Below are 22820 nucleotides of genomic sequence, written 5' to 3'. Positions count from 1 at the left end.
GGCTCCAAGCACCCTGCCTTGGACGTACCCACCCGTTGTCAGTTGTAGCTGCTGGGGACTTCCACCCCCAGTTAGAGGCCTTCCTCCTTTGCCCAGAACCCACTTGTTTCATTTCTTGCCATTCCCTTCCCTGTTGGAGGAAGCAGGCTGGAGGAGGCAGCAGAGGGCAGCCCCCAGCTCAGGGAGATAATTTTAGAAGAGAATCCCCTGGCAGAGGTGAGCATGGGGGAAGGGCACAGACCGTGAAATTCAACCTGACACCCTTATTCAAGGGCGGGGGTGGGAAGGACAGGAATCCAGCTCAGAGACAGATGCTGCTCTGTAATTCCCGCATTTATCACACCTCCTCCAGCCTTCCTATCCCCCAAATGGGGGCTTACCTGATTCTTGCCATTCCAGTACTTTTTTAAACCTCTCCTAGACTTCGTATCCCTCCCTCCCTTGAGGAGATCCCACTGTGGTTTCTCACGGCACCGCCAACCACAGGCCTCCCTCATGCCCGCTGCCCCCAGGGCTGGCCTCCAGCCAGTTCCCCATCTCCACCTGGCGGTGTGCTTCTGCGCTAAGGGACTCAGGAAGACACTAGTCCCTTATCCCTTCCTGCTCTACACTCAACTTCCTCCCAGGTCCTGGGGCTCTTCCTGCCGCAGTGGTCGTAGGGCATTCGCCTCTGCAGGTCTGCCCTTTAGGCACTGCCCCTGGGGAATTCCCCAAGGACACACAGCCCACTGCCTAGGTTGCTTGCTGGCTGCCCGCCCTAGAAAACCTTCCATTCAAATTGGACCATGTGAGATAAGGGATTCTAGCAGCCTCATCATCCTCCAACTCTAGCCCTCCCCGCCTACTCGAAATAATCCAGAACCAATACTGGTTGGTAACGACTTCCGGCTTTTCTGGCCATGAGACAGTCCAGTGCTGGCCATGTTTGGGCGGTTGCCCACGGTCGTGCAACTAAGAAAGACGGGCTCATCTCAGGCATGGATCTGCCCCTATTACAAATCTGGCCGCAAAATGAGAAGGGGTAGGCCTCGTCAGGGCTGAGGGATGCTGCAGGGGCTGAGTAAGGAGGCATCACGTGATCATCTGCAGACAGAGGCATCAGACGCACGTCAGTAATAAATAGGAGCGTTTATTTGGCACCCGAAGGCAATACAACATCCTGGCAGTGGGAACTGGGAAGGTTTTGTCGCCCAAGTGCTTCCATGCAGCACCGATCCGAGGGTGAGCAGGACTCAGCCCCACGTCTCCGGGCCACCTGGCTCACGGAACGAGTAGGTATTGAGCACCTCAGCTGGGATGCAGGCCGAGCGCGGTGCCGGGCACCTTGGGAGATGTGCAGGAAGTTGTCTCGCAGGCGACACATCTTCAGGAATTCATAATACCGGTGGGTGAATCAGAACACACGAAAAAACTCAGAGTATAGACACCAAACGGTGTTCAGTCAAAAGGTAGGATTCCAGCGAGGGCTGCTTCCTTCAGCAAACATGTACTGGAGCCCTGTGTGCCAGAAACTGGGTAGATGTTGGGGAACAAGAGAGACAGAGTTTTGGCTCCCGTGGAGCTTACACCCTAGTAGGGCAGACAGGGATAAACAGGGAAGCAAGTAAGTGTATCGCTACAGGTTCAGAAGAGCGCAGCGGAGGGATTACACAGAACGCAGTGATAAACACAATCACGTTTAGAGAGAATGGCCTGCAGAGGCCTCCGCGAGAAAGTGGATGTAAACTGAGGTTGAGGGACAAAACCACCAAAGCCACGAGTGGTGAGGGGTGGCGCTCAGCAGGCCCGGGAGTGTCCGCGATGGTTCGGGACAGGAAAGACACGGAGGAAGCCACTGGAGCTGTCCCTTGGAGAGCCGCAGGTGATGAGGCTTAAGGGCAGGGCAGGGGGCTCTGCAGGCTAAGGTGAAGAGTTTGGATTTTATTTGAGGATTGACAAGGAACCAAAGGGTTGCAAGCAGGGAAGTGAGATGATTCGACTTCTATTTCAAACCCCAAATCTGTCATATAGACACCAGAAGGGAAGTCAAGGAGGCCTTCAGGAACAGGAGCACCCTTTCCAGCAGAGATGAAGACGGTGCCTAGGGCAACCAACACGTCCGCCAACACAGCCAAGGCCTCCCTGGGTGGGGGAGACACACGAGGGTGGGGAAATAGGCCCTGTGAAGTCAGAAGGGGATTCGGCACTGGAACAGAAAGCAGGAACGAGGTACTATGCATTACATTTTCGAACAGCCAAATGATCCAAGCAAGCAGTGCTTTAGACAGATTTGGAGGCAGCAGTGAACAGGGTGAAATGAACAGGGGAGAACCAGGAAGCAGGGAGGTGACAACTAGGCAAGAAAGGTAAGGGCACAGGTTACAGGTGCCACCGTGGCCTGCCTCAGCGGGCACTCCCCACCAGACCCATTTCAGTAAGAGCTCAGAGGAAAGGTCTTTGGGACTTTCCTGGGCAAAGACCTATGACTGACAGATCCGAGGCACCCCAGCCCCAGCTCTGCTGAGAGCTCGGATTCCTGAAGTCCCAGGGGGCCCACAGGGGCACTGAGAAGACCGTCCTTCCCGTGGGTGGCCCTGCCGCCCTGGAGGAACACACAGGTCATTCCCACACACAGAGCAGCAGCATGTGTCCCTGGTCCTAGCTGTCCCTTCAAACGCCTACGTTAAATGAGGACACCTTCCAAACTCTCTTTCAGAAAAGTAGGCTGGGATGTGAAGGGCTGGAGGTGACCTCGGAGATGTCCTGACGTGACAAAAGCAATGACCAAAGTGCCTCCCACAGGAGCCGGGGGCAGGAAGGGAGCATGCCCATCGAGGAGACCTCTCCTGTCAACACGGCGTGTGTCCAACACCCGCTGCCGGGCTCCTCTCTCGCAGCCAAGCTCCTGGCAACCAGTCCAGCCAGGGCCGCCGCCCCCCGGGCAGCGAGCCTCCCACGGCAGGAGCCAGCCCGCGGTCCTGGACTCCACGGCGAGGAGGACAGGCATGAAACTGGCCTGGGGACTCCCAGTCCCTGAGGGGGGAAGCACAGAAACCCTAATCCTGAAGAGGCTCCACCACGCCTCCCGAGGTCCGGGATGCCCGAGGCGGCCTCACGCGGGAGGGTGTCCCGGGAACAGGTAGAGGTGCCGGCACAGGGTGCTGCAGTACTCCGACATCTCCTTGCATCGGTGGAACTCCGTGCCGGGGGCGTAGCCCTCCCGCTCCTTGATACGTCCGTTCACCTGGAAAGGCAAAAGGAGAACACCCAGGGTCCCAAGTGTGAGAGCCTGGCGTTTCCCCGGTGTCAGTTCCACAGGGAGGATGGAGACCGCACAAAGCAGGCAGGGGGGCGGGGGCGGGGCGGACACTGGGGGGGTGCATGAGGTTTAGGGCGCCAGGCGGGGCCAACTCACCGTGACGAGCATGTCGGCCACGTGCGTGTCACAAGCCCTCTCGGAGAAGACCTGAGCCAGGGCCTCGATGTACCAGGAGCCCCGTTTGGTGTTGCGCATGGCAGCCGTCCCTGCAACCAGGACAGGAGGCCCCAGTGTGAAGGTCACCCGGGACACCCTCACCCACAGGGCTGGACGTCCCAAACCAGTCGTGTGTGGCCCCTTGTTCCACCGCCCATCAGAGAGTGCAGCACCTTTGAGGCAGGCGTAGCCGCAGATCATGTCCGAGCGAGTGGGCAGCCGCATCTTCAGCAGCTCCTGCCGACCAGCGTCGCTCTCCTCGCACCCAGGGGACCGGGCGTGGCTCCTTCCGTCCTGCTGGTCGACTCCGCGGTCGGTCTCATCTGTAGGAGGGCGGACAGAGTGGACAGGGACGTTATTTCCTCCCATCTCTCCTGGGCCCGACCCAGGCAGGCCCAAGGTCCCCACAACTCTGACTGGGAAGAGCCATCTCCAGTTGTCGCCTCCAACCTAGGGCTGACGAAGTGAAACAGGAAACCCATTACCCCCATTCCTCTCCTGGCGTGCGTCTGATACGCGGGGTGCACAAACCCCTGGTCGGAGCTGTTCAGCCTGTGGGGGAAGGTGCTGAATCCCAAGCCCCTGGTGAACAGAACTAAAACGGTCTACATTCACAATTCACGTGCCCACTGAACAGTGCACCTGAAGTCACGGTGCTTTTTCATGGCAACACACAACAGAATACTGATATGTTTAGATGTTTAAAACATTTTTTAAAAAGATTTTATTTATTTATTTTTAGAGAGGGGAACGGAGGAAGAAAGAGAGGGAAACAGCAATGTGTGGTTGCCTCTCAAGCGCCCCCTACTGGGGACCTGGCCCACAACACAGCCATGTGCCCTGACTGGGAATCAACCAACGACCCTTTCTTTTGTTTGCAGTCTGGCGCTCAATCCACTGAGCCACACCAGCCGGGGCAGATAGCTTTAGTTTTATTGTAAAAGAAAAAGCAAGTTAATAAACTAAAAATATGATCACTGCATGTGCGCCACGTAAAAGTCACAACCTGAAATCTGTTATCAGTAAAAACGTTATAAAACTAAGCATGACCAGTTGTTTCCAAGGCATTTTTTGGTATTTTTTAAAACCACTTACTACTTGATTAATTTCACAAACCAAACTGTACCAGGCACCCAAGATTTAAGAGCAATTTAAAAGAGGAAAAACTTGAAGTACACTATTATTCAGTTTTCGCAGTAGTCTCTCAACCTGCCCTGAGCATGCGCCCAGCCTCCTGCCGAGGCCTTATCTACTCCCAGACTACTCCTCTTTTGATGTTTCATTTGGGCGTGTGGAGGGGGGCGGGGAATGGGGATCGGAACAAAACAGGCAGAAAACACAGCTCTTCACCCCCAAGATGAAAAGTGCGCTCTCTCACAACGCTGCTGCTCCACGGAACAGTCAAGAGAGCCTACACGGAAAGGGAAGCTTGGAGGCCCGTGGGGGAAACTTCAGCCAAGATTCACCGGTCCGATGAAAATGTGCTGAGCCGCTGCCATGTGCCAGGCACTATTTTGGTGTTAAGCCCTAGGGATCGAGTGAAGACTTCTGCCTCCTGGAGCTTCCACGCCAGCTTAGGAGGCGGCCAACCGGGGCGGGGGTGGCACTTTCTACAGACAGCGGTCACAGTGACGAGATGCGGCAGGAGACAGGGGAGCTCGCTTCCCAGGAACAGCCAGCCCTTGCTCATCCCCTGAAGAACTCAATTTTAGAAGGAAGACTCAGGTCGCCCCAGGAAAGAGCCATTTCTCCCCACGCAGACCTAGGACCGTATGTGTCCCTGAATACAGGAGACAGTGATTGTGTCTGTGCTTCACTGTACTTTGCAGGTGACACCTCCGGAGGGAACTAGGACAAGTGGCATGTGTCCCTCAAGGGAAAGGAGACTCCTCGCTTGCCTTCAGATCTATTGATCAATACACGTTACTGGTTCTTTCTTTAGGATATCCCCATAATCTGTTTTCTGTACTGCGAGACCCTTCAGCCCGTCACTCACTGTGTATTAAGGGCTACCACGTGTCTGTCCGGCCATGCTCTGGGCCTGGGAAGTCAGCGGGTGAACGGAAGTCAGTTCCTGGCCCCCAACACCCTTTTCTTAGTGCAGCTTCCTGCCATGGTGATACCAGGAAAAAATCACCGCAAATTTCTTATTTATGCTCCCCAAAGCTCCATACTATTATCTGCTGAGGCCCCAAACTCTCAGCTGTGGCTAAATGTTTATAATCAGCTGGCTGACCTCATGTGGTCAGCCACACCTCACTACATACCGTATTTTTTCGGACCATAAGATGCACCCCGGTTTTAGAGGAAAATAGGAAAAAAAAATTGAAGCAAAAAATATGGTAAAATATTTAATAATATAAATAACATAATATTTCACCAATGTAAGTGTACACAGAACTCAACAGCAGCATTAACCACCATTATTCCTCCCAAATTTGGGTGGGGGGGAGGAGGAGGTGCATCATATAGTCTGAAAAATATGGTACTCGCAGATGCTTGGTTTTTAAATTAGATCCAGGCTTGCTTCTGACTCAGCATACCATTTTGGGGGCCGGAGGGGGGGCATTCTCTTAATCTTGCCACGCTTGTCCTATTACATCCCCCCTTTACTCCTGAAAGGCTCTCTCTGCTACCCCACACCTGTGGGTCCAAGCTAAGCCTCACTCCGTCCAGAAAAACCTCTTCAAACTGAGCTGACTGAAAACGGCCCATTCCTCACATCCGACGCCTTCCTATGTAAGGTCTGCGTCTCACTAATTTTCCCCTTGCTGACTCGAGGCCTCTGGACGACTGTACACGTTCTCCATGGACGTCTGCTCTATATTCCTAGTAGTTAGCAGGCGCTTGGGAGAGGCCACGATGTCGTTTGCTTTGTGATAGTACCTGGAGTAGCCCTAGTCACGGTGCAGGACCTTAATAAGTTACATTCTTTGGTGATATTAGGAGAATAAAAGCAGTATTCATCATTTACATGTGTTGAACATGCAACAGCTTAAAAAATTATTTGAGTATCTGGACAGAGTGGCCTCTGATCCAACCACAAGCCCCTTGAAGGCGCTGGTCACGCTACCACCACCGTAGCTGGCATTTCTTGTGGATGTATTAAGAGCCAGTTACTGTGCTAAGCAAGCCCTGCACACGTATTACTTCACTTAATCATCAAAACAACCCCATGAAAGAGGCCTGATGATCATCTACATTTTATGTCAAGGAAACAAAGACAGAGGGACATCAAGTGACTTCTCTAATGTGACCTGACTAGCGAGTGGCAGAGGAAGAATCTGACTGCAGCGAGAACTTTCGTTCCAGCAGCTCCCTCCCCCCGTAAGAGGCATGCCCACGTGTCCGCTGAGCCTCGTCCCGGAGTCCTGGGGCAGAAGGCTGCGGGCAGGAGACCAGAGGGAGGCAGCAGCTGAGGAACAGGGCTGGGGCCGACCCGGCGCCCGCTGCTGGGCATGGCATGTGGATGATGAAGAGAAGCAGGGAGGGAAGGATGGCAGGGCAGGTGAAAAGTGAAGAAAAAGGAGAAAGTAAAAAGGGAGCCGAGAGAGGGAGGAAGGAAGAGAGGAAGCGGATAAAGCGAGAGGGACGGGAAGGAGAGACACAAAGGCCCTAACTGGAAGGAGTAACAGAAAAAGCGCACCAGCGTTATTGATAAGCACGGAAATAAGCCAGAGTCCTCAGAAGAGGAGGCGAAGCACCAACCACCACCGAGAGTCCTGAGGACAGGGCATGGCGGTGCACACAGAGCCGACCAGCCTGAGAGCCAGGGACTGCCAAGTCCCAGCACACCCCATGCACCGGGGACACTTACAGAGCAAGAGAGGCGGTGGCAGCAGTGAACAGAAGGAGGTGCCCAAGGGATCCAATAGCACCTGAGAGGAGCAAACAGGAAAGTGAGAGCTGGGGGGGCCGCCCAGGAGCCTCCTCCCCGGGTCGGCCCTCCGGGCACTCACCTCCACGGCAGGCCTGGACGAAGAACATCTTCGGCTTGTTCTGGAGGCTTGGGCAGTTGGCGTTGTCAAAGAGCCGGAACACCTCTTGCAGCTGCCGGGCGGAAGTAGGGGGGAAGGGAGGTTATGTAGTCGGTAGGGACCCCCGAGTCCCGTGCCCCCTGCAGCAGCCAGCACCGGGCGGCCGGCCTCCAGGGCACCGTCTGCACACTGCACACACACCTGAAGCACCTTGCCGTCCACACCATAGACGCCGCCCTCCACGCCGTGAGAGAGGAGGGCCACTATGCAGGAGTCGGTGTCACGGTGAGCGGGCATCTGGGCAAAATTCTGCAGTTTCTCTTGCATTTCCTGGAAGAAAGACACCTTTCAGTGTTGTTCGCTGTAGCCAGCACCGCTTTTCTGTGGCCTGTGATAAGGGAAGTCGGAGAGCCTCTGAGAGGCTAAAGAAAGCGTGACCTCAGACACAGAATTCTGAATATAAATGCACAAAATTCACAGACTGGGATATGCTAACTCCTGGATCAGAGCAAGTCACTAATGAAGCCAATCAAGGGCCAGTTAACTTTGCCCATTCCCCAATCACCAACCGGGCCTTTCTTCAGAGCCAATGCCCCTGTACACAGATGGCATGGGGGGGCCACCTAGGGAGCTGTGAATGAGGGTCCCCTAGGGGCTGTGCGAAAACAAACCGCTCAGTGACAAGGGACTAACAGGTCCATGATGACGGAGAGCTGAGCTGCCCAGAGACAGCGATGGCGTCTGTAGAAAATGCCTGTTCAGGGAGGAGCACGCTGTCTGGAAGATTCTGTCAGGGCCAGGACTACGTGCGGAGGCTACAGGTTCAGACAGACTGAGGTCTGATCCCCGGGTTCAAAGCTGGTACAAGTTATGAAGCCCCTCAAGATTCTACCACCCACTTTGTAAGAAGAGAAAGGACTCACAGCTGTGCCTGGCACATACTGCAATGATCTGCCATTAATGTTACATGCATGTGCAACGAACGGTAACACGATTATCATTTTTTTCAGGAAAAAACACACACACACAAAAACAACAAAAACAAACAACAAAAAAAACCCCTATTACTGGTCAACCTTGCAGTCCAAATTAAGAATCTTGCTTATCTAGCCCTGAATTGCCATATGAATATCTCCCTATCTTAAGCATTTCACCCATCAATGGAAAGTTATATTATAATAACCTGACACTGCTAAACCTACGTCTCCCTCTACCACTCGTGCCTCGGCTGTCTCTCCTGGCTCAGTGACGTTCCTTTATTATGAATTTGAATGAGCCACAAGGACCACAAACACGCCATCCGGGCAGGAGAGCTGCATCACACAGCCCCTGACAAAAAAGCACGCCCCTGTGGAGTGCACTGTGGCGGTTCCCACGGCGCGGTCCCTAACACAGCAGCATCAGCATCGCCTGGGCGCTCGTAAGAAATGCAAAGTCTTGGGCCTCAGCAATTGCGTTTTAACAAGCCCTCAGCGATTCTGAAATCAATATGCAAAGTCTGAGAACTACCAATCGACTTGTCTGCAATACAGCTGACCCTTGAACAATGTTGGAATTGGGGCACCAACACCCCACTGTCACAAATCCACACATACTTTTGATTCCCCCAGAACTTAACCAGTCACCCTTTAACCCCGCAAGGATACCAAAATCTGCAGATGCTCAAGTCCCTTAGATACAATGGTGCAGACCAAGGCATAAGTCGGCATTCCACAAGTTTGGATTCCCAGCAGTGGACCAAAAATACTGTTTTTGATCCGAGGTTGGCTGAATCCACAGATGTGAAGCCCAGAGATACAAAGGGCCGACTATGTACTTACTGAAAAAAAAAAAAAAAATCTGCCTGTAGTTGGACCTGTGCAGTTTAAACCCATGTTGTTCAAGGGCCAACTGTACTCCTGTCTGAACATAACTGAGACTTCGTTATACAAGGCTTGAAACTCTTCAACGTAACAAGAAATGGAGAAATCCATTTGTTGACAAAGTAGGCATATTTTCTGGACAAACAGAAGCCAACCATAACGTTGGAAACCTTAAGGTAGTAAAAGACATTCAAAATTAATTTATTTCAAGAATCTGTAACCTCGAGGGAATCCGTAAGCATGAAGGCGCCTCCGGAGCTGAGGGCGGCAGAATTCAGCATACAGTGGTTAGGTCTGCTCGTGGAAGGGAGCACCACTGTACGTGTGGCACCTACTCACAAGGCTTTAGAACTCCAGTGAGATGATGAGGTCAGTAGACAGAGGACAAAAGAGCCCAAAGAACGAACGCACACTTTGTAACTGGACTGACAGGACTAAACCACTCAGTAAACGGGGATTAATCACTTGGGGGGATTTTCCCAGAGGGAGCATAGCTTCAAGTAGGATCTGTAGCTTCATTTCTGGGAAAATCACAGTTCTCATCTAAACAGCAGTCTTCCCGTGCCTGTGGTTTTGGCTGGGTGTGGAGGATGCAGGAGAAGAGAATAACCCCTGAGCCCTCTGACATTCTGTGCAATTCTGTGGGTAGCCTTTCCTGGAAGGACCCACACAGCTTGTCCCCGCGTTCTCAAAGCAGCCCGTGACCCAAATGCAAGTTAAAAACCAGTGCCACCCAGTGAGAGAATATTGGCCACTGAAATGTGTCTCATTTCCTCGTATATGATGAACTGTAATTCTAGAACTATCAGCCTCACGGAGGAGACGCAGTGAGAACAGACTGAGCACACAGAGAAACTGAACACCAGCCGGGGCAGCGAGGACGCCAGTGAGCGCCCACCGAGGACTGGGGGGTGGGGTGGCCCTCTATGATTGGGGGCGGTTCTCTCTGATTGGGGGGAATTCTCTACGACGACACACCGTCTCCAACTGTAAATGGAATGATCTCTGGAGTCCAAAGGGAAAAAGAAAAGATCTTAATTTTTCGGTCGTTTCTTTGCTCGCCAACACTTACATAACCAGAGTCGAGTTTCTCGAGAGGTCCTCGCAGAATGAACGTTGTGCGGAGGCCCAGTGGCCCACGCCACCACACCCACTGTGACTACCGGGCTTTAGTGGGACCCGAGAGTTCGGCCTCCGCCAGAAGCGGGCTCCACGGTGTCCTCCTCCTCGTGGTTCTGAGTCTCCGGCGCTGGTGGTCAGGCCACATGCAGGGCTACCTCCCAAGGCTCAGTCCTACGCCTTTTGCTCTCGTTACCCTAATTTCTTTCTCAAAGATCTCATACTCTCTCATTAAATATTCTTCCTGCACAAGTAACTGCCAAATTCACGGCTTTGGTCTTGACTTCCTCTAGGCCCTCAATTCCTACCTAGCTTTCCCACCTCTCTATCTGTGGTCACTCACCCACCAGGCACCGGAAGCGCAACCATGGCATTCTGCTCCTCTCATGTACACCCCTTCCCTTCCTGTCCACTGCGCTGTCCAGGCCCTCACCGTCTCGTACCAGCACGATGACTTCCACCCCAAGATGGATTTCCCGCCACGAGCTTCTACTCCATTCCTTGCGATGCGGTCACATTAGTCTTCCTGAATCATCGCATGAATTATGCATCACTTTCCACTCAAGAATCACTCACGATGTTCTGATGTCAAAACAAGGACATCCGATTTCTTTGGGAAGACTTTCAAAGCCCCGTGCATCTGCCCCCTTGAACTCCACTCTTACCTTTGGCACTCCCTTGCCCGAGGCATTTGACTTACCCACTGGGTCTCTGACATCACACACACACATTCCCTGTCCAGCAGGGGTCCTCCCCACCTCGGCCCCCTGCACCACGCCTGTCTTTAGCAGCCATCCTTCCAGGCCCATTCAAGTCTCCATCTAGCCTTCAGACCCTATCTGCCCCATGACTGTTTCTTTCCCTTAACTTCTATAGAAGACACGGTCGCTAACCTTGCCTGGTCCTTGGGAATGTAAGGGGCGTGCTTCTTTTTCTGCTGATGTCAAGAGTTCCTCATCTAACTGAAGTTCCCTGGAACTCAAGGCTGGCCTTTGAAATCCCTGGTTCCTGACACAGTCTGCCCCATTCTCAGGCACTCGAAATCGGATGATACTGCAATTGCAGTCATGGACGGAGATGGAGGGTCCCTGGGGTCCTGGAGTCTGCGTCAGGGGTGGCACCTGTAGGAATGGTGCTTGTGAAGTGGGCTCACGGCTCCCCCAATTCTAGTGACTGCCTCTGAAAACAGCAGCGTACAGCTGACTTGGTGACTCAGGATGGCATCTTTCACTGTCATGCACGTAAGATTCCCAATGACAAGACACAACTTAGAAACCCAAGACGTCAATTTCTAGTGAAAGGAATGACTGGAGCGAAACCTGCGAGGGGGCAGGGAACACGTCTGTTTTGTTCGGTGACTTTCTAAGGGGACCCCTGGGCAGGCATCGTGGCCGATGCCCCAGCCTCGCCCCCTCCAGGCCCAGCAGACCCGGCCGAGGCAGCCGTTCCAGCCGTGGCTCTGGGGCCGGGGCGGCTTCACTGTGTGCGCTGCGTGGGCTGCTGATGCGGGGAAGGAGCACCCCTGAGTGCCTCCCGAGGAAAGCGGCCTCACCGTAAGTAGAGCAAGCACCTAACTTTTCTCACGGAAGCAAGACAGCTGAAAACCAGACCCGGAGACCACAGACAATGTTGAAGGCAAAACAAAGGTCCCTCACCTCAACCAATCAAAGCTCCCAGAAACATTAACTTTACCACTGACATTCCCAAAGGCAAGTTTAGGGAAGTACTATTATTCTGGAATCAAAGTGAAGATTTGGTATTAATTCACCAAAGAGGCTATTATCAATTTCAAAACAGAAACAGCCAGAGGTAATAAAGCCCAACGTGCAGCTGCATAATTGAGGGTAATGAAGAATAACCCATAACGAAAATGCTTATGATGGGCAGGAATCTAGTCCAGAAGTAACCGCCCCAAGATCTGCCCCGTGGCCACACAACTGATAAAAAGGAATTTTTCCACAGGCCAATGTGTGTTAAATTGCCACAAAACGGTATTTACAAGGGCAATTCCAGCCAGCTTTCACTTCTAAGAATTTCAGCTGCCAAAGTCATCTTTACGACAGTAACTAGACTGTGCAGCCCTGGCTCAGAAAGGCCTTTCGGAGCTGGCTGGGTGACTCTCAGTGTCCCCTCACTTCCTGAGCGATTGCGGATTACTCTGCTGGACGTGGAGAAAGGAGAACCCAAGTGAGGACTTTCACTTGGGAGAGCACAGCTCCCTGAGAAGTCAACAATGAGGCGGCTGGCTAACGCTAGTTTTTCCTTTCACTCGACTGCAAGGTGGGAGGCAGAAAAGAGCGAGCAAAAGGGTGAGGAGAGGAAGTAACTAGCACCACCCAGCCCAGCGGGCGGAGGAGAGGGGCAGCGGGCGATTTTGGCCCCGAAGGTCGCGTCGGGTACCTGCGCGGTCTGGTCCAGCAGAACATGGACCTGGTAGCCCAGGAGCTTGAAGAGGGCAACTAGAGTGTTGTGGTCCACATCCCCGCCAGAGCGGAATTCCAGGTCTTTCTCTCCGGTGAAGTGCACGTTGCTCAGGACCAGGGCCAGCCCACGAGGCTGAGACTTCAACCTGTAGGCCTGGGGAGGGGAGGCCGATGAGACCGGGAGTCTGAGGACGCAAACCCCACCCCGCCTGCCCCCCGTGAGACATTTCAAGAGAACAAAGACATCACGTTCTTCCGAACTCCACCAGGTCAAGACAGAAACATGCCCACAGAAGACAATCCATCAGCAAAGACTTTCTGACTAATAAAGCAGGGAGGAAATGTACACGCAAACCAAGTCCAGATGCCCAAGAAGGGCGGCTCGTTTCGCAGCTCTTTTCCTGTTGCCATTCCGCCAGACTCACCAGCTGGGAGTGTGCTTGATAAAACTCGGGAGTGCAAGGCTTCACCTGAAGGCAGGGCGGGCCATCTCCGTTGTCCAGGGAGAGTTCCACAGCATCTGAGGCATAGGAGCCAAAAACTAGCACACCATCTACACATCTAGTACTTTGAAACTTCAGGCACTCTCTGAACTGGGGTTTTAATCTTTACTGGTCTTGCTCATTCCCTGAATCTGTAAGATCCCTTGAGGCAGAGACCTGTTGACTTAGCCTGCATACAGCAGGTGCTCGACTCACTGAATGACTGAATGAGATGTGCCCAAGGCCTTGTCCTAATCACAAAGCAACTCAATCGGCAGGCTCGTGGCCCACCATGTAGTCTATTCTCATTTTATAACAGCTCAGCTTTATAGAGGAGACAGGCCAACCGCATGCAGGAATTTCCTGCCTCTGCCGGTTGCTCCTAGGGCTAACTACCAAGAAAACACCATCTGTGATGGAAGGGAAATACGCCTAACCCATAACCCATCTAAACTGCTCTGCCGGTCCCGAACACCTTCAGCGAGGAAACTGTTCCCAAGATGAATGAAAGCAGGTATCACACACTAGGGCAGCCAGACGCCAGTTAAGGGCAGTCAATTTGCGGGACCTGTTTTATCCCATCAATTCTCACCTGCAGACAGGCGGAGCTGCTTGTGGGGGGGACAGGACTCAGGCACCGGCAGAGACGGACCCAAGTTGTAGTCACGGCTCAGCTGTAAGACATCAGGACCCCCACGGCAGGTCTTAGGGAGATGGTCCGGTCCAAATAAAACCCAGATCTTGTCTTCCGTTTCAAAAATTCAATTCCCTCCAAACTAACCCTTCTTAACACACCACACGCCTAGGGCCCCGTACCGGTGGGAGCACATGCTGAAGACCAGAGAGGGTGGAGAGCAACAGATCCTCCAGGTGAGCCTGCTTGGTCTCCCTCAGGGCCACACAGAAGGCGGCAAACGCATGGGGACCCCTCTTGGGCAGCAAGTTGAGGAGCTCCACGTTCTGGCTGAAACTGCCCACTTTGGCCTACAACACAAGAATAAAACATAAAAGCCCATTCACTTGTCTGGCTATAATTCTATTTCTCCAGACGAGCTTCCCTAGAATGTCATCACCCATCTCAAGAATTCCTTTCATAAAAAACAATACAGGCGAAGTCCTTCCCATTATTCCTGAATTGCATATCTTTTCTGCTAACTGCTCTAGGGTAGAGGGGCCCTGTCATCCCCTTCCTAGGGCGCTGCCTGCTCTGCACACAGTGTCAAGCTCTGTTCCTACTTCTACAATCAATCCGCTCCGCTCTTCCCTTTCGCCTCCATACCTGAATGTGCTCCCTCATTTCCAAGGTGATGATGTCTTTCTCCAGGAGATGTTCCAACAGTTCACTCAGCAGCAGCTGCTTGGCCAGCATCACTCGGTTCTTTTTCAGAGCTTCCTGATGGTCCGGATGCATGCCGCACACGCCCAGCACCCTACCGATAAGAGGCAGAGAGAAAGGATGTCAGTGCAGAAGGTTTGGCCCAGAAGAGGGGTGTGGAAGAGGCGGAGGGAGGAAGAACAAAAGGGACAGGACTTACAATAACCAAGGTTAGGCATGTTTTATGGAGACAGGTTGAGGTCAAAGAAGTATTAAGCAGGAACACATTGAGCATGAGGAAATGATGTACAGGATTCTTTATGGAGTGTGTTCAACCAAGAGCACCCCCTGACACAAACAGTCTGTCTAGGGGAGGGGCATGGCTGCCTTCAGAGAAACATCCACAAGCGCGCGCACACACGTATTCCCGAGGAGTATTCCCCTGAGAGACCAACTGCAATCAAGAGATTATTCCACAAAACACTTCACATTACTTATCCAGGCTGCTGAAAAGTGATGTAAGTTAAAGGATCAGAAGCCTCTAAGAGCTGGGTAAGGAGGAAGCATGAGAGAAAGTCACAGTGGATAAATACCAACAATGGACACGGTCACCATAACCTGAAATCACTTAAGAGTTAGTGCACATAAAGGTGAAATTATGCTGGTAACTGCGTTTACGAGGGATGTCTTCGTTTCACAGTTTCCTTAGTTCTGCTCATGGTTTGGAAAGAGTATCAGTTTCTGTTTATGAACTAAAAGGATCTCATTTCAATGTATATCATCTATGCGCCTAGTTTATATAAACCCGGAGCTCGTCAGCCCGTTTAGTCAGTTTCCAAACATATGACAACAGTATGGGCCTGATGGCAGTGAGGAAGGAATATGGTAATCGCTTCGGTTTACAACTTAAAACCCTATTTAAAGATCCATCCTCATTTCAAAGATGTTCAAGTGTGCAACACAGAATCAGTGAATATCCCAACATTTATCTGATGTACTTGGCTTAACGCTAGGCTAGAGATTTATAGTGACAGGAGAGAAAAGCATGGTCTTGGAGGAGCTGGGAGAGACCCAGGAAGATGGCATGTGGGACCCCAAGGCAAGGGCAGTGGTCAGGAACACATTGCCAGTGTGGTCAGGAACACATCCCCAACACATTGGGGATGTTTAGCCTAAACAGGTTAATGTTTAGCCAACTCAGGTTCAAGTTTGGGTTGGGAACAGCGACATTTGAAATTCCATTTTAACTTCTTGTTGAATAATGGTTGTTAATGCTGCTGTTGAGCTGTTTACATTTACATTGGTGAAATACTATGTTGCTTATGTCATTAAATATTTTACCGCATTTTTTGCTTCAAAAATTTCCCCCCTCTAAAACCTAGGTGAGTCTTATGGTCCGAAAAAAATACAGTATATGTTGCCGTGTATTTAATGTGTGGCCCAAGACACCTAAAGATTGGACACCCCTGGATCAAAAACTCCATTTAAGAATCACTTTAAAGGACACCAAAGCAGTAATAATGGTCTATGTGAACGCTGATAAAAATGAGTCAAATTAGGCCAACCACAAGATAACATCACATGCGGCCATCCAGCTATTTCCTTAGGATGCATGCATACCAATGGTGGAGCAGGTTTACCCAGGTTTCCCTCAGCGTACCAGCAGCATTTTCTCCTTAAAACTTTCCCCTCCCTGTAGGCAGCCTCTAGCAGGCTGCCCCAGTTGCCTTCAAATACGCTAAAAGCTAAGTGACCAAACTTGTTTCGATTTGAAAAAAGTACAATTTTCGTGTCCCACTCCTTGGTGAAACCTTACCCTACGCTGGGCCTTTGGATGTGAACAGACATTTTCTGGGATAAAAATCCAAGGATTAATTTTAAATTTGCAACATTCCACTTCTGTAATCTGTTTTAAATTGTTTTATGTACAGTAAGCACAGCTGTAACCTAGTTTTAGGAGAAACCAGCGCTTTCTTTTAGTTCAATTGTATTTCCCTTGTGACTATAAAAGACTGTGGTTTATACAGTTTGTTTCAACAGCCCTTTTCTTGGGAGGAAGCTTGAGTGTTAAAGCCATTTGTAAAAGGCCCTGCCATACCCATTTTAGTATGTGCCTATTGCTGTTAAACTTTGATGAATAAAGACCTCAAACAAACAAAATAGAACTTTCCCCTCCCTTGGGGCCCATTACACCACTGTCTCCACATCCCCTCTCTGACCACGAGGTTCCTGTTTCCTCCAGAGGACCTCTGACCTCTCCTTAAATGCTGACAGCTATTAAGTACCCTCCTGAAAGAACCTGTCCCCAGTCTGTCTCATCCATACTCACAATTCACTAATACACTCCCGGAACTCTTTCAAGTTCCAGACTTGAATTTTCAACCAAAAACTCCACGGGTTTAATCCGAAGCATCATCTGTTCTCCCCACACCTGCTCCTCTCTGTATTCCATATTGCGTGGAGAATCTCGAAGGTGGACTTTCCAAAAGGAACCACCACCACCACCTAGAACTTCGGAACACATCTGCGAGGGGAGGAAGGGGTGCCGAAAAGGGCACAAAAGGAGTCCTTCCGTCTTGATTCTCTGTGCCCCTGCAGGTTCCAGTTCTGAAGTCCTAAATCTTCCGGGTCTGGACCAGAAGGCATTTAAAATGTTCTGGGTGATGCCTGCCATTAAATGATATAATCGGGTCAGAGGAGGAGACGCACTGGGAGCCTCCGGAACCTCCTTGTCCTTTCAAGGTACTCACACCCCAAAGTCTGTGCTGATTGCTTTGAAAATCTGGTCATTATACCCAAAGCAATACGGGCTCATGATATATTCAATCCAACTCCAATGCACATTAGGCAGGATACCGGGATCTGCAGGTCTCATCGGTTACGGGGACAGGATAGTTCTTCAGAAGGGAAGCAGAGGAAAGAAAGAGCCTTTTAAAAATTTAAAGATGGAGAATCTTTAACAGAAGCCGAGATTTGGCAAGACTGGAAAGAGCTCCCCTTGTTCAAAGCCCTCCTACGATGGACGAATCGAGGCTGGAGCGTGGAGGGGCGAGGCCGAGAGGGGCGCCCCTGGGGGAACAGCCCGGCTTCCCATCCTTGGCAGGCAGTGCGGACAGGCTGCTTTTAGGCGTCCAAGGTGGGGAAGGCACCAGGGCCACACGCTTGGCACCCGCGATCCCCTTCCCTGGGACCTAATGAGGACCCCTGGAATCTTCCCTGACTCACCTGCATCCCCTGTCAGCGGACATTAGCCCCCTTAGGGGCAGGGCTGGCCGGGAGCCCGCGATCGGGGTCGCCATTTCTCGCTTTTCCCGGGCTGGGAGCGCACCGCCCACAACCCCAACAAACCAAAAGCCTCCGCGGCCTCAGCATCCCTCCCCCGACTGGCGGCCGGCAACGCGCCTGCGCCCTACTTCTCTTGGCACCACCCCCTACGCTAGGCCCCCTCGCCCCGTTCCTCGCGGTGCGTGCGCAGGCGCAGAGCCTTGTCGTGAAAGTGCCGTCCAATGGAGAGCGGGCTGGGTGGAAAGGGAAGGGGCGGGGACAGAGCGAGGAGCCGCGCCCCCCTACGTGGGCTCACGATTGGTCCTGGGTTCCCGCGGAAACCTTGGCTCCCGCCCCCGCTCTCCCATTCCGCCTCTCTGGCCTATTGCAGAAACTTCACAGAGACGCGAATGGCCGACTTGTTACTTTATTGAAATATTGGGGCCAGGGTAAGGAGGCGGAGAGCACTAGGAATCGCTCGACGGATACCCGTTCTATGACTGAAGCCCTGAGTGGGGAGCGCACCCCAGAGAAGGGTGGGGCAGCGGTGATTGAGCCCCTCCCAATGGCTGAAACCTACAGCACTGGCGCAGAACGTGGTTCCAGACAATCGGGTCTTTTGTTGGGCTTTGAGGAAGCAGTCCGGGGGCTGGGATTAAACCCTAGAGGTCGACCTGAAGGGGTGAGGCCGAAGCGATTAGAGTCAGGGCCAGGGATTCCAGTCGTCACATCGGATGACTAAGTATCCTTAGGTACTCTGCCACCCCTGCCAAGAAACTCACGCTTTATCCCTGCTGACCCACCTATCCATCATTCTCAAAACGGGAAGACCCCAGCCGTAGGGCAGTTTTACTCCACTGCTTCCCCACAGGATGGGGACCCTTCATTGGGCACTACTCTCTAGCCCCTGGGGCAGAACTGCTTTACACGCGGAGCAGGGGTCATCAGAGCTTTGCTCCTCCTGTGGGCTGGGCACGCTCTTGGTCACGCTCAGCCCACCCCGTCTACACACACACGGTCCCCCATTCCGTCTACATGAAGTCTCCCACCCCTCACCCAGTTGTCCAAGGCAGAATGAGAGATGGCCTGGCTACCGTGTTTTGAGAAGGAACGTGATAGGCTTTGGGATCTGAACAGCAGAGTTTTAAGTTATTTTGATGCTATTTCCTAGCACTGTGCCCCTGTGCAAATACATTTCTCGGATCCTTGGAATCCTCATTTTTCAAATGAGGATAATACCTCATGAGGCTGGGAAGCACAAGGGATCTATTAGAAGCAGAGCACTGGAAACAGAAGCAACATGATTGTCACTCAGATGCTGATCCCTTCATCCTTCCCCAGATTCTCTGGATCACCCCTCCTCTTGCCCTCAGTCTCACTCAGGAGATAGGGGATGTGGGTGAGGTTTCTGAATGTTGCCTGGAAATTCAAATCGTACCTACATCTCAGCCGGGGAGGGCTTACCTTAGCCTGACTCCCCGCTGGGTTAAAGTCCCCGCTCAGGATGTTTCTGAAGGCACTGGGAAATGTGCTCGAATGACCCAGTGGGTCTGGCACAGAGAGATGACATATCCTGGGAAAGTCCGCTAGGGGGGTGTCCAGTCGTCTTCATAGAAAACATCGTCATCATCAGGGTGACCAAAACTGGCATCATAGTCAGGGGGCGGAGTAAGAGGCTCCAGTTGGGGGAGTGTGGCCACGCTCTGCAGATCAGGAGCGGTGGACACGGCTCGTGGTCCCCGAAGGCGAAGGCTGATCGGAGCTCTTCCGGGGCTTCCTGGGGTCATAGACCCCTCTGAGCCCACTCGCCTTTCCACCTGGGCTCTCCTGGGCCCCTGTGCATGGCAAGGCTGTCCCTCCACAAGTCCTGCGGGAATGACGACACTGCTGTAGGGAGGCGGCTGATCCAAGTCTTGGGGGCGGCCCTGTGACTCCAACACCATGGCCTCCCCATAGGCTGGCACCTCGAAGGCTTCATTGTCCCTGGGGGAGGAGAAATAAGGTCACTGGTGGCTGCCTGAACGGAGCCCCTTTCCCCTTTTCTATTTTCTACTGACAAAAAACACCTCCTGCTACTGATACCAGCGACAGAGGTGGAAAGCAGAGCCTGTATGCCTGAGAGACTAGAGACACAGGGAGAGCGGGCAGTGTGTTCCTTCAATTTGCCCCCGCCCTTGACTCACCGAGCACTGCCTGAGGCCCCTGGGCTCTCCGGCCGCACAGATCGGAACGCCCACTCCAGAAAACAGGCCAGGAGGCAGGCAAACAGGAAGAAGCCACCCAAGGTCAGAAAGAAAGAAGCAGCAGGGACAATGTCTGGCCATATGCCCAGCAAAGCCAGCCCCAGGAGGAAGGAGGCGCAGCACAGGTAGACAAGTGGCTTCTCCAGTCTCCCCCATGACTGGCTTGGCACCATGGCCCCTCCCCAGGCTCCTGCAAAGAGACACACAGCTGTTGTGTCTAAACTAGCAATTGGCATCATGGCTGGGTCAGATACCAAAGTAACCATACTAGACACCTCTGGGGGGTTTCAGGTTCTTCCATCTCAGATCAAATAAATGGCCAAAATAAGTGATCGGCAGTGAACCCTTCAGTTCTGTCATTCTCTATAGGATCACGCTGTCATCCCAAAGGCATCCGTGTGTGGAATAAGCCAGGAAACCTGCCCAAGAGTGTGGACTCCCAGCCATCACGCCAGTTTCCTGTGTCGTGGCTCTGCCTGCCTTCTTCCTTCTTCCCTGGGTTCTCCCTTCCATCTCTGCCGTTCCCCATCCAGGATCCAGTCCTGGGTGGGCCCCTGGGACCGTGGGGTTCAGTGGCATCTCTGGAATCTAGGTGATGGGGCAGGCCCTGCCCTTTCTCTATTATTGCTTGCACTGGACCTCTGCCCCAGCCCCCTAGCTTCCCAGTGAGGGACCCTCAGTGAGACCTTGTTGGGGCGAGTAGGGGGAGGGAGCACCACTTACCCATGTCTGACCCTATCTTCCCATGTCCTCCAGTCAGCCTACGCTCCGGTTGGAGGGGGGAGGGGGGACGCACGTAGAAACAACACAGCCGCAGGGCCACAGCCACTGAGAGAGAATCTTACAGACAAAGGCCCGGGGCCACAGACAGAAGCCAGATAACTCCTGGCACTCGACACCCCGCATCTGCAAGGGTCCTCCACCCTCTGCCAACTCTGACTCGGATTTCCAGTTTCTGGCCTGGAGTTATTACCACAGGGGCTGGGAGGCTGGTGGGGAGAAGCTTCTTTCCTTTGCAACACGGCAGCAACGCAGAGGCAGCGGTATCCCAAAACCAGTCGGTCAGGCACTCCCTGAACTCTGCGCAACAGGGACTCACAGACTCTACGAAGGGGCCAGACCCCCTCCTGACACCCCTGCTCCAATCCCAGGACCCTCCAGCCACCTCTCACCAACCTTAGGCTTGCTACCTCACCTGTCAGGACCAGACTCCAAAGAAAGTAGGTTGAGGGGAAGTGGGAGGCGCGGAGGAGGTGGAGCCCACTGGCCCCACCCTCTCTTTGGCCCCAATCCCTCAGTTCCTGCCCAGGCTTCACTCCCCCTTTTTCTCCGTAGGGCTGACCTCCTACAGCCCCACTTTAATTTTTTCTCACTCCACCCCTCCCCACTACAGCGCCTTAATGAGTGTGCTCCTCCCCCCCACCCCAGGGATCTTTGTGCTTGGGACCAGAGCTAAATTCACCTGTCCTTACCCTTTCTTCTTGGTGTGTGTTATACTAAGAGCAGTTTGCCTCACATTTAGAGAATATGTATTGTACCTGGGGGCAGAGATCATGGTCTGTTCAGCCTCCGTGATCACACAGTGCTTTGCGGACTAAGCACCATTGCGGGTCTGGAATGGCGTGTTCTGCTTCCACCGCTGCGGGACCTTGTCTGTGACCTCCTTGTTTTCTGCAGACCCGTAGGAGGAGTTCGTGGCGTGGTTGCTTCTTGGCACGGTTAACAGTTGATTCTTCAACAGCCACCTCCGAGGGGATGCCTGCCATGGAGGCTGTGTCCGCTTTGTAAGCACAGCATTCCTTCCTACCCCTGTCCTGGCCTTTACCTGTTTGTATGGCAATTTTCTGCTTACACACCTGACCTCCACGGTGAGTTCCTCCTGGAGAGTGATTCATTCCCATCATCTCTGAATCCCTGCAAGCAACTCCTGTCCTGACACAAAGCAGGTGTTCACCAAACATAGTTGAGTGACTTTATTAGAAGGCTGCTGTGCCGCCTGGTCTCACCATACACACTGGAGGTCCAGGACCCACTCTTTTCGGTTGTGAGTCAGGCAGTAAATCGGCGAGGTGGGTGCCGGCAGGAGCAGAGTGCCGAGAGGCACACTTTGTCCTCGAGACTCAGAGGAGGATAGACAAGGCTAGATGCTCTGCCTTCAGAGAGTTACCACTGGACAAGTGGAGGGGGTTAGCAGGTAACAGGGCACAAATCTGATCCCAAGGACAGTTGGGGGGCATAGCCTGAGCTGTTGCAGCAGACGAAGTGTGTGTGTGTGTGTGTGTGTGTGAGAGAGAGAGAGAGAGAGAGAGAGAAGGAGGAAGAGGAGGAAGAGTAAGAAGTGTTTCTAGAGCAGTATGCCTGCATGTATACAGATGGGATGCTGATGATGAGGATGCATCTCTGCCCTAGACTGACTGAGAGAGGCCAGGGGGGAGGCACACGGGAAGCCTGTGGTTGTGTAAACAAGGTGTGTCTCTATAGGAAGTGGGAATGCAGAGTGGGGGGACAGCTGGTTATTTCATTTCCACCCGTTTCCTTACTATTCAGCTCACACGGGAGATGTGCAGCTGGGATCAGAAGAATTTCAACCTACAGTTACTATACTAATCGAAGGAAACCGGCCGGCAGTCATTGGTGTGCATAACAAGTGTAGACGTAAGAACGTCTAAACCTGTAGAAAA

General features: G+C 52.7%; 2 protein-coding genes across 4 annotated transcripts; both read right to left on the bottom strand.

Annotated features, from left to right (window-relative positions):
• Nucleotides 1-1109: 1109 nt before the first annotated feature.
• On the bottom strand, nucleotides 1110-18010 carry CASP2 (caspase 2). Of its 2 annotated transcripts, XM_045857634.1 has the most exons (11): nucleotides 17858-18010; nucleotides 14597-14747; nucleotides 14134-14301; nucleotides 13910-13991; nucleotides 13261-13355; nucleotides 12813-12989; nucleotides 7633-7761; nucleotides 7414-7504; nucleotides 3628-3777; nucleotides 3395-3504; nucleotides 1110-3223 (listed from the first exon to the last, which is right to left on the bottom strand). In XM_045857634.1, exons 1-11 carry the CDS (start codon nucleotides 17929-17931, stop codon nucleotides 3092-3094), a joined length of 1359 nt encoding a protein of 452 aa, XP_045713590.1. In that variant the 5' UTR covers nucleotides 17932-18010; the 3' UTR covers nucleotides 1110-3091. The 2 variants fall into 2 exon arrangements, with proteins under 2 accessions (XP_045713590.1, XP_045713591.1); XM_045857635.1 differs by lacking the exons at nucleotides 1110-3223; nucleotides 3395-3504; nucleotides 3628-3777 and adding an exon at nucleotides 7268-7332.
• A 299-nt stretch (nucleotides 18011-18309) lies between these two features.
• TMEM139 (transmembrane protein 139) lies at nucleotides 18310-21328 on the bottom strand. 2 transcript variants are annotated; one of them, XM_045857587.1, is made up of 3 exons: nucleotides 20863-21328; nucleotides 20080-20558; nucleotides 18310-19879 (listed from the first exon to the last, which is right to left on the bottom strand). In XM_045857587.1, exons 2-3 carry the CDS (start codon nucleotides 20403-20405, stop codon nucleotides 19483-19485), a joined length of 723 nt encoding a protein of 240 aa, XP_045713543.1. In that variant the 5' UTR covers nucleotides 20406-20558; nucleotides 20863-21328; the 3' UTR covers nucleotides 18310-19482. The 2 variants fall into 2 exon arrangements, with proteins under 2 accessions (XP_045713543.1, XP_045713544.1); XM_045857588.1 differs by having other exon boundaries at nucleotides 20080-20329; nucleotides 20863-21326.
• Nucleotides 21329-22820: the final 1492 nt, after the last annotated feature.

Source organism: Phyllostomus hastatus, unplaced genomic scaffold (assembly GCF_019186645.2).
Source record: "Phyllostomus hastatus isolate PE091 unplaced genomic scaffold, TTU_PhHast_1.1 phas_scaffold_142, whole genome shotgun sequence".
NCBI lineage: Eukaryota > Metazoa > Chordata > Mammalia > Chiroptera > Phyllostomidae > Phyllostomus > Phyllostomus hastatus.
This window is presented reverse-complemented; position numbering and strand designations above follow the sequence as displayed.

Bases quoted from the DNA above. Each gene is read 5' to 3' on its own strand.
- TMEM139 (XM_045857587.1), bottom strand. From the start codon at position 20,405: ATGGTTACTTTGGTATCTGACCCAGCCATGATGCCAATTGCTAGTTTA. The intron at 19,880-20,079 runs GTGAGTCAAGGG...CTCCTCCCCCAG, and splicing joins GGGGCCTCAGGCAGTGCTCG to GGACAATGAAGCCTTCGAGG.
- CASP2 (XM_045857634.1), bottom strand. From the start codon at position 17,931: ATGGCGACCCCGATCGCGGGCTCCCGGCCAGCCCTGCCCCTAAGGGGG. The intron at 12,990-13,260 runs GTGAGTCTGGCG...TCCCCTCCCCAG, and splicing joins ATCAAGCACACTCCCAGCTG to GCCTACAGGTTGAAGTCTCA. The intron at 3,505-3,627 runs GTGCTGCACTCT...TCCTGGTTGCAG, and splicing joins CGGCTACGCCTGCCTCAAAG to GGACGGCTGCCATGCGCAAC.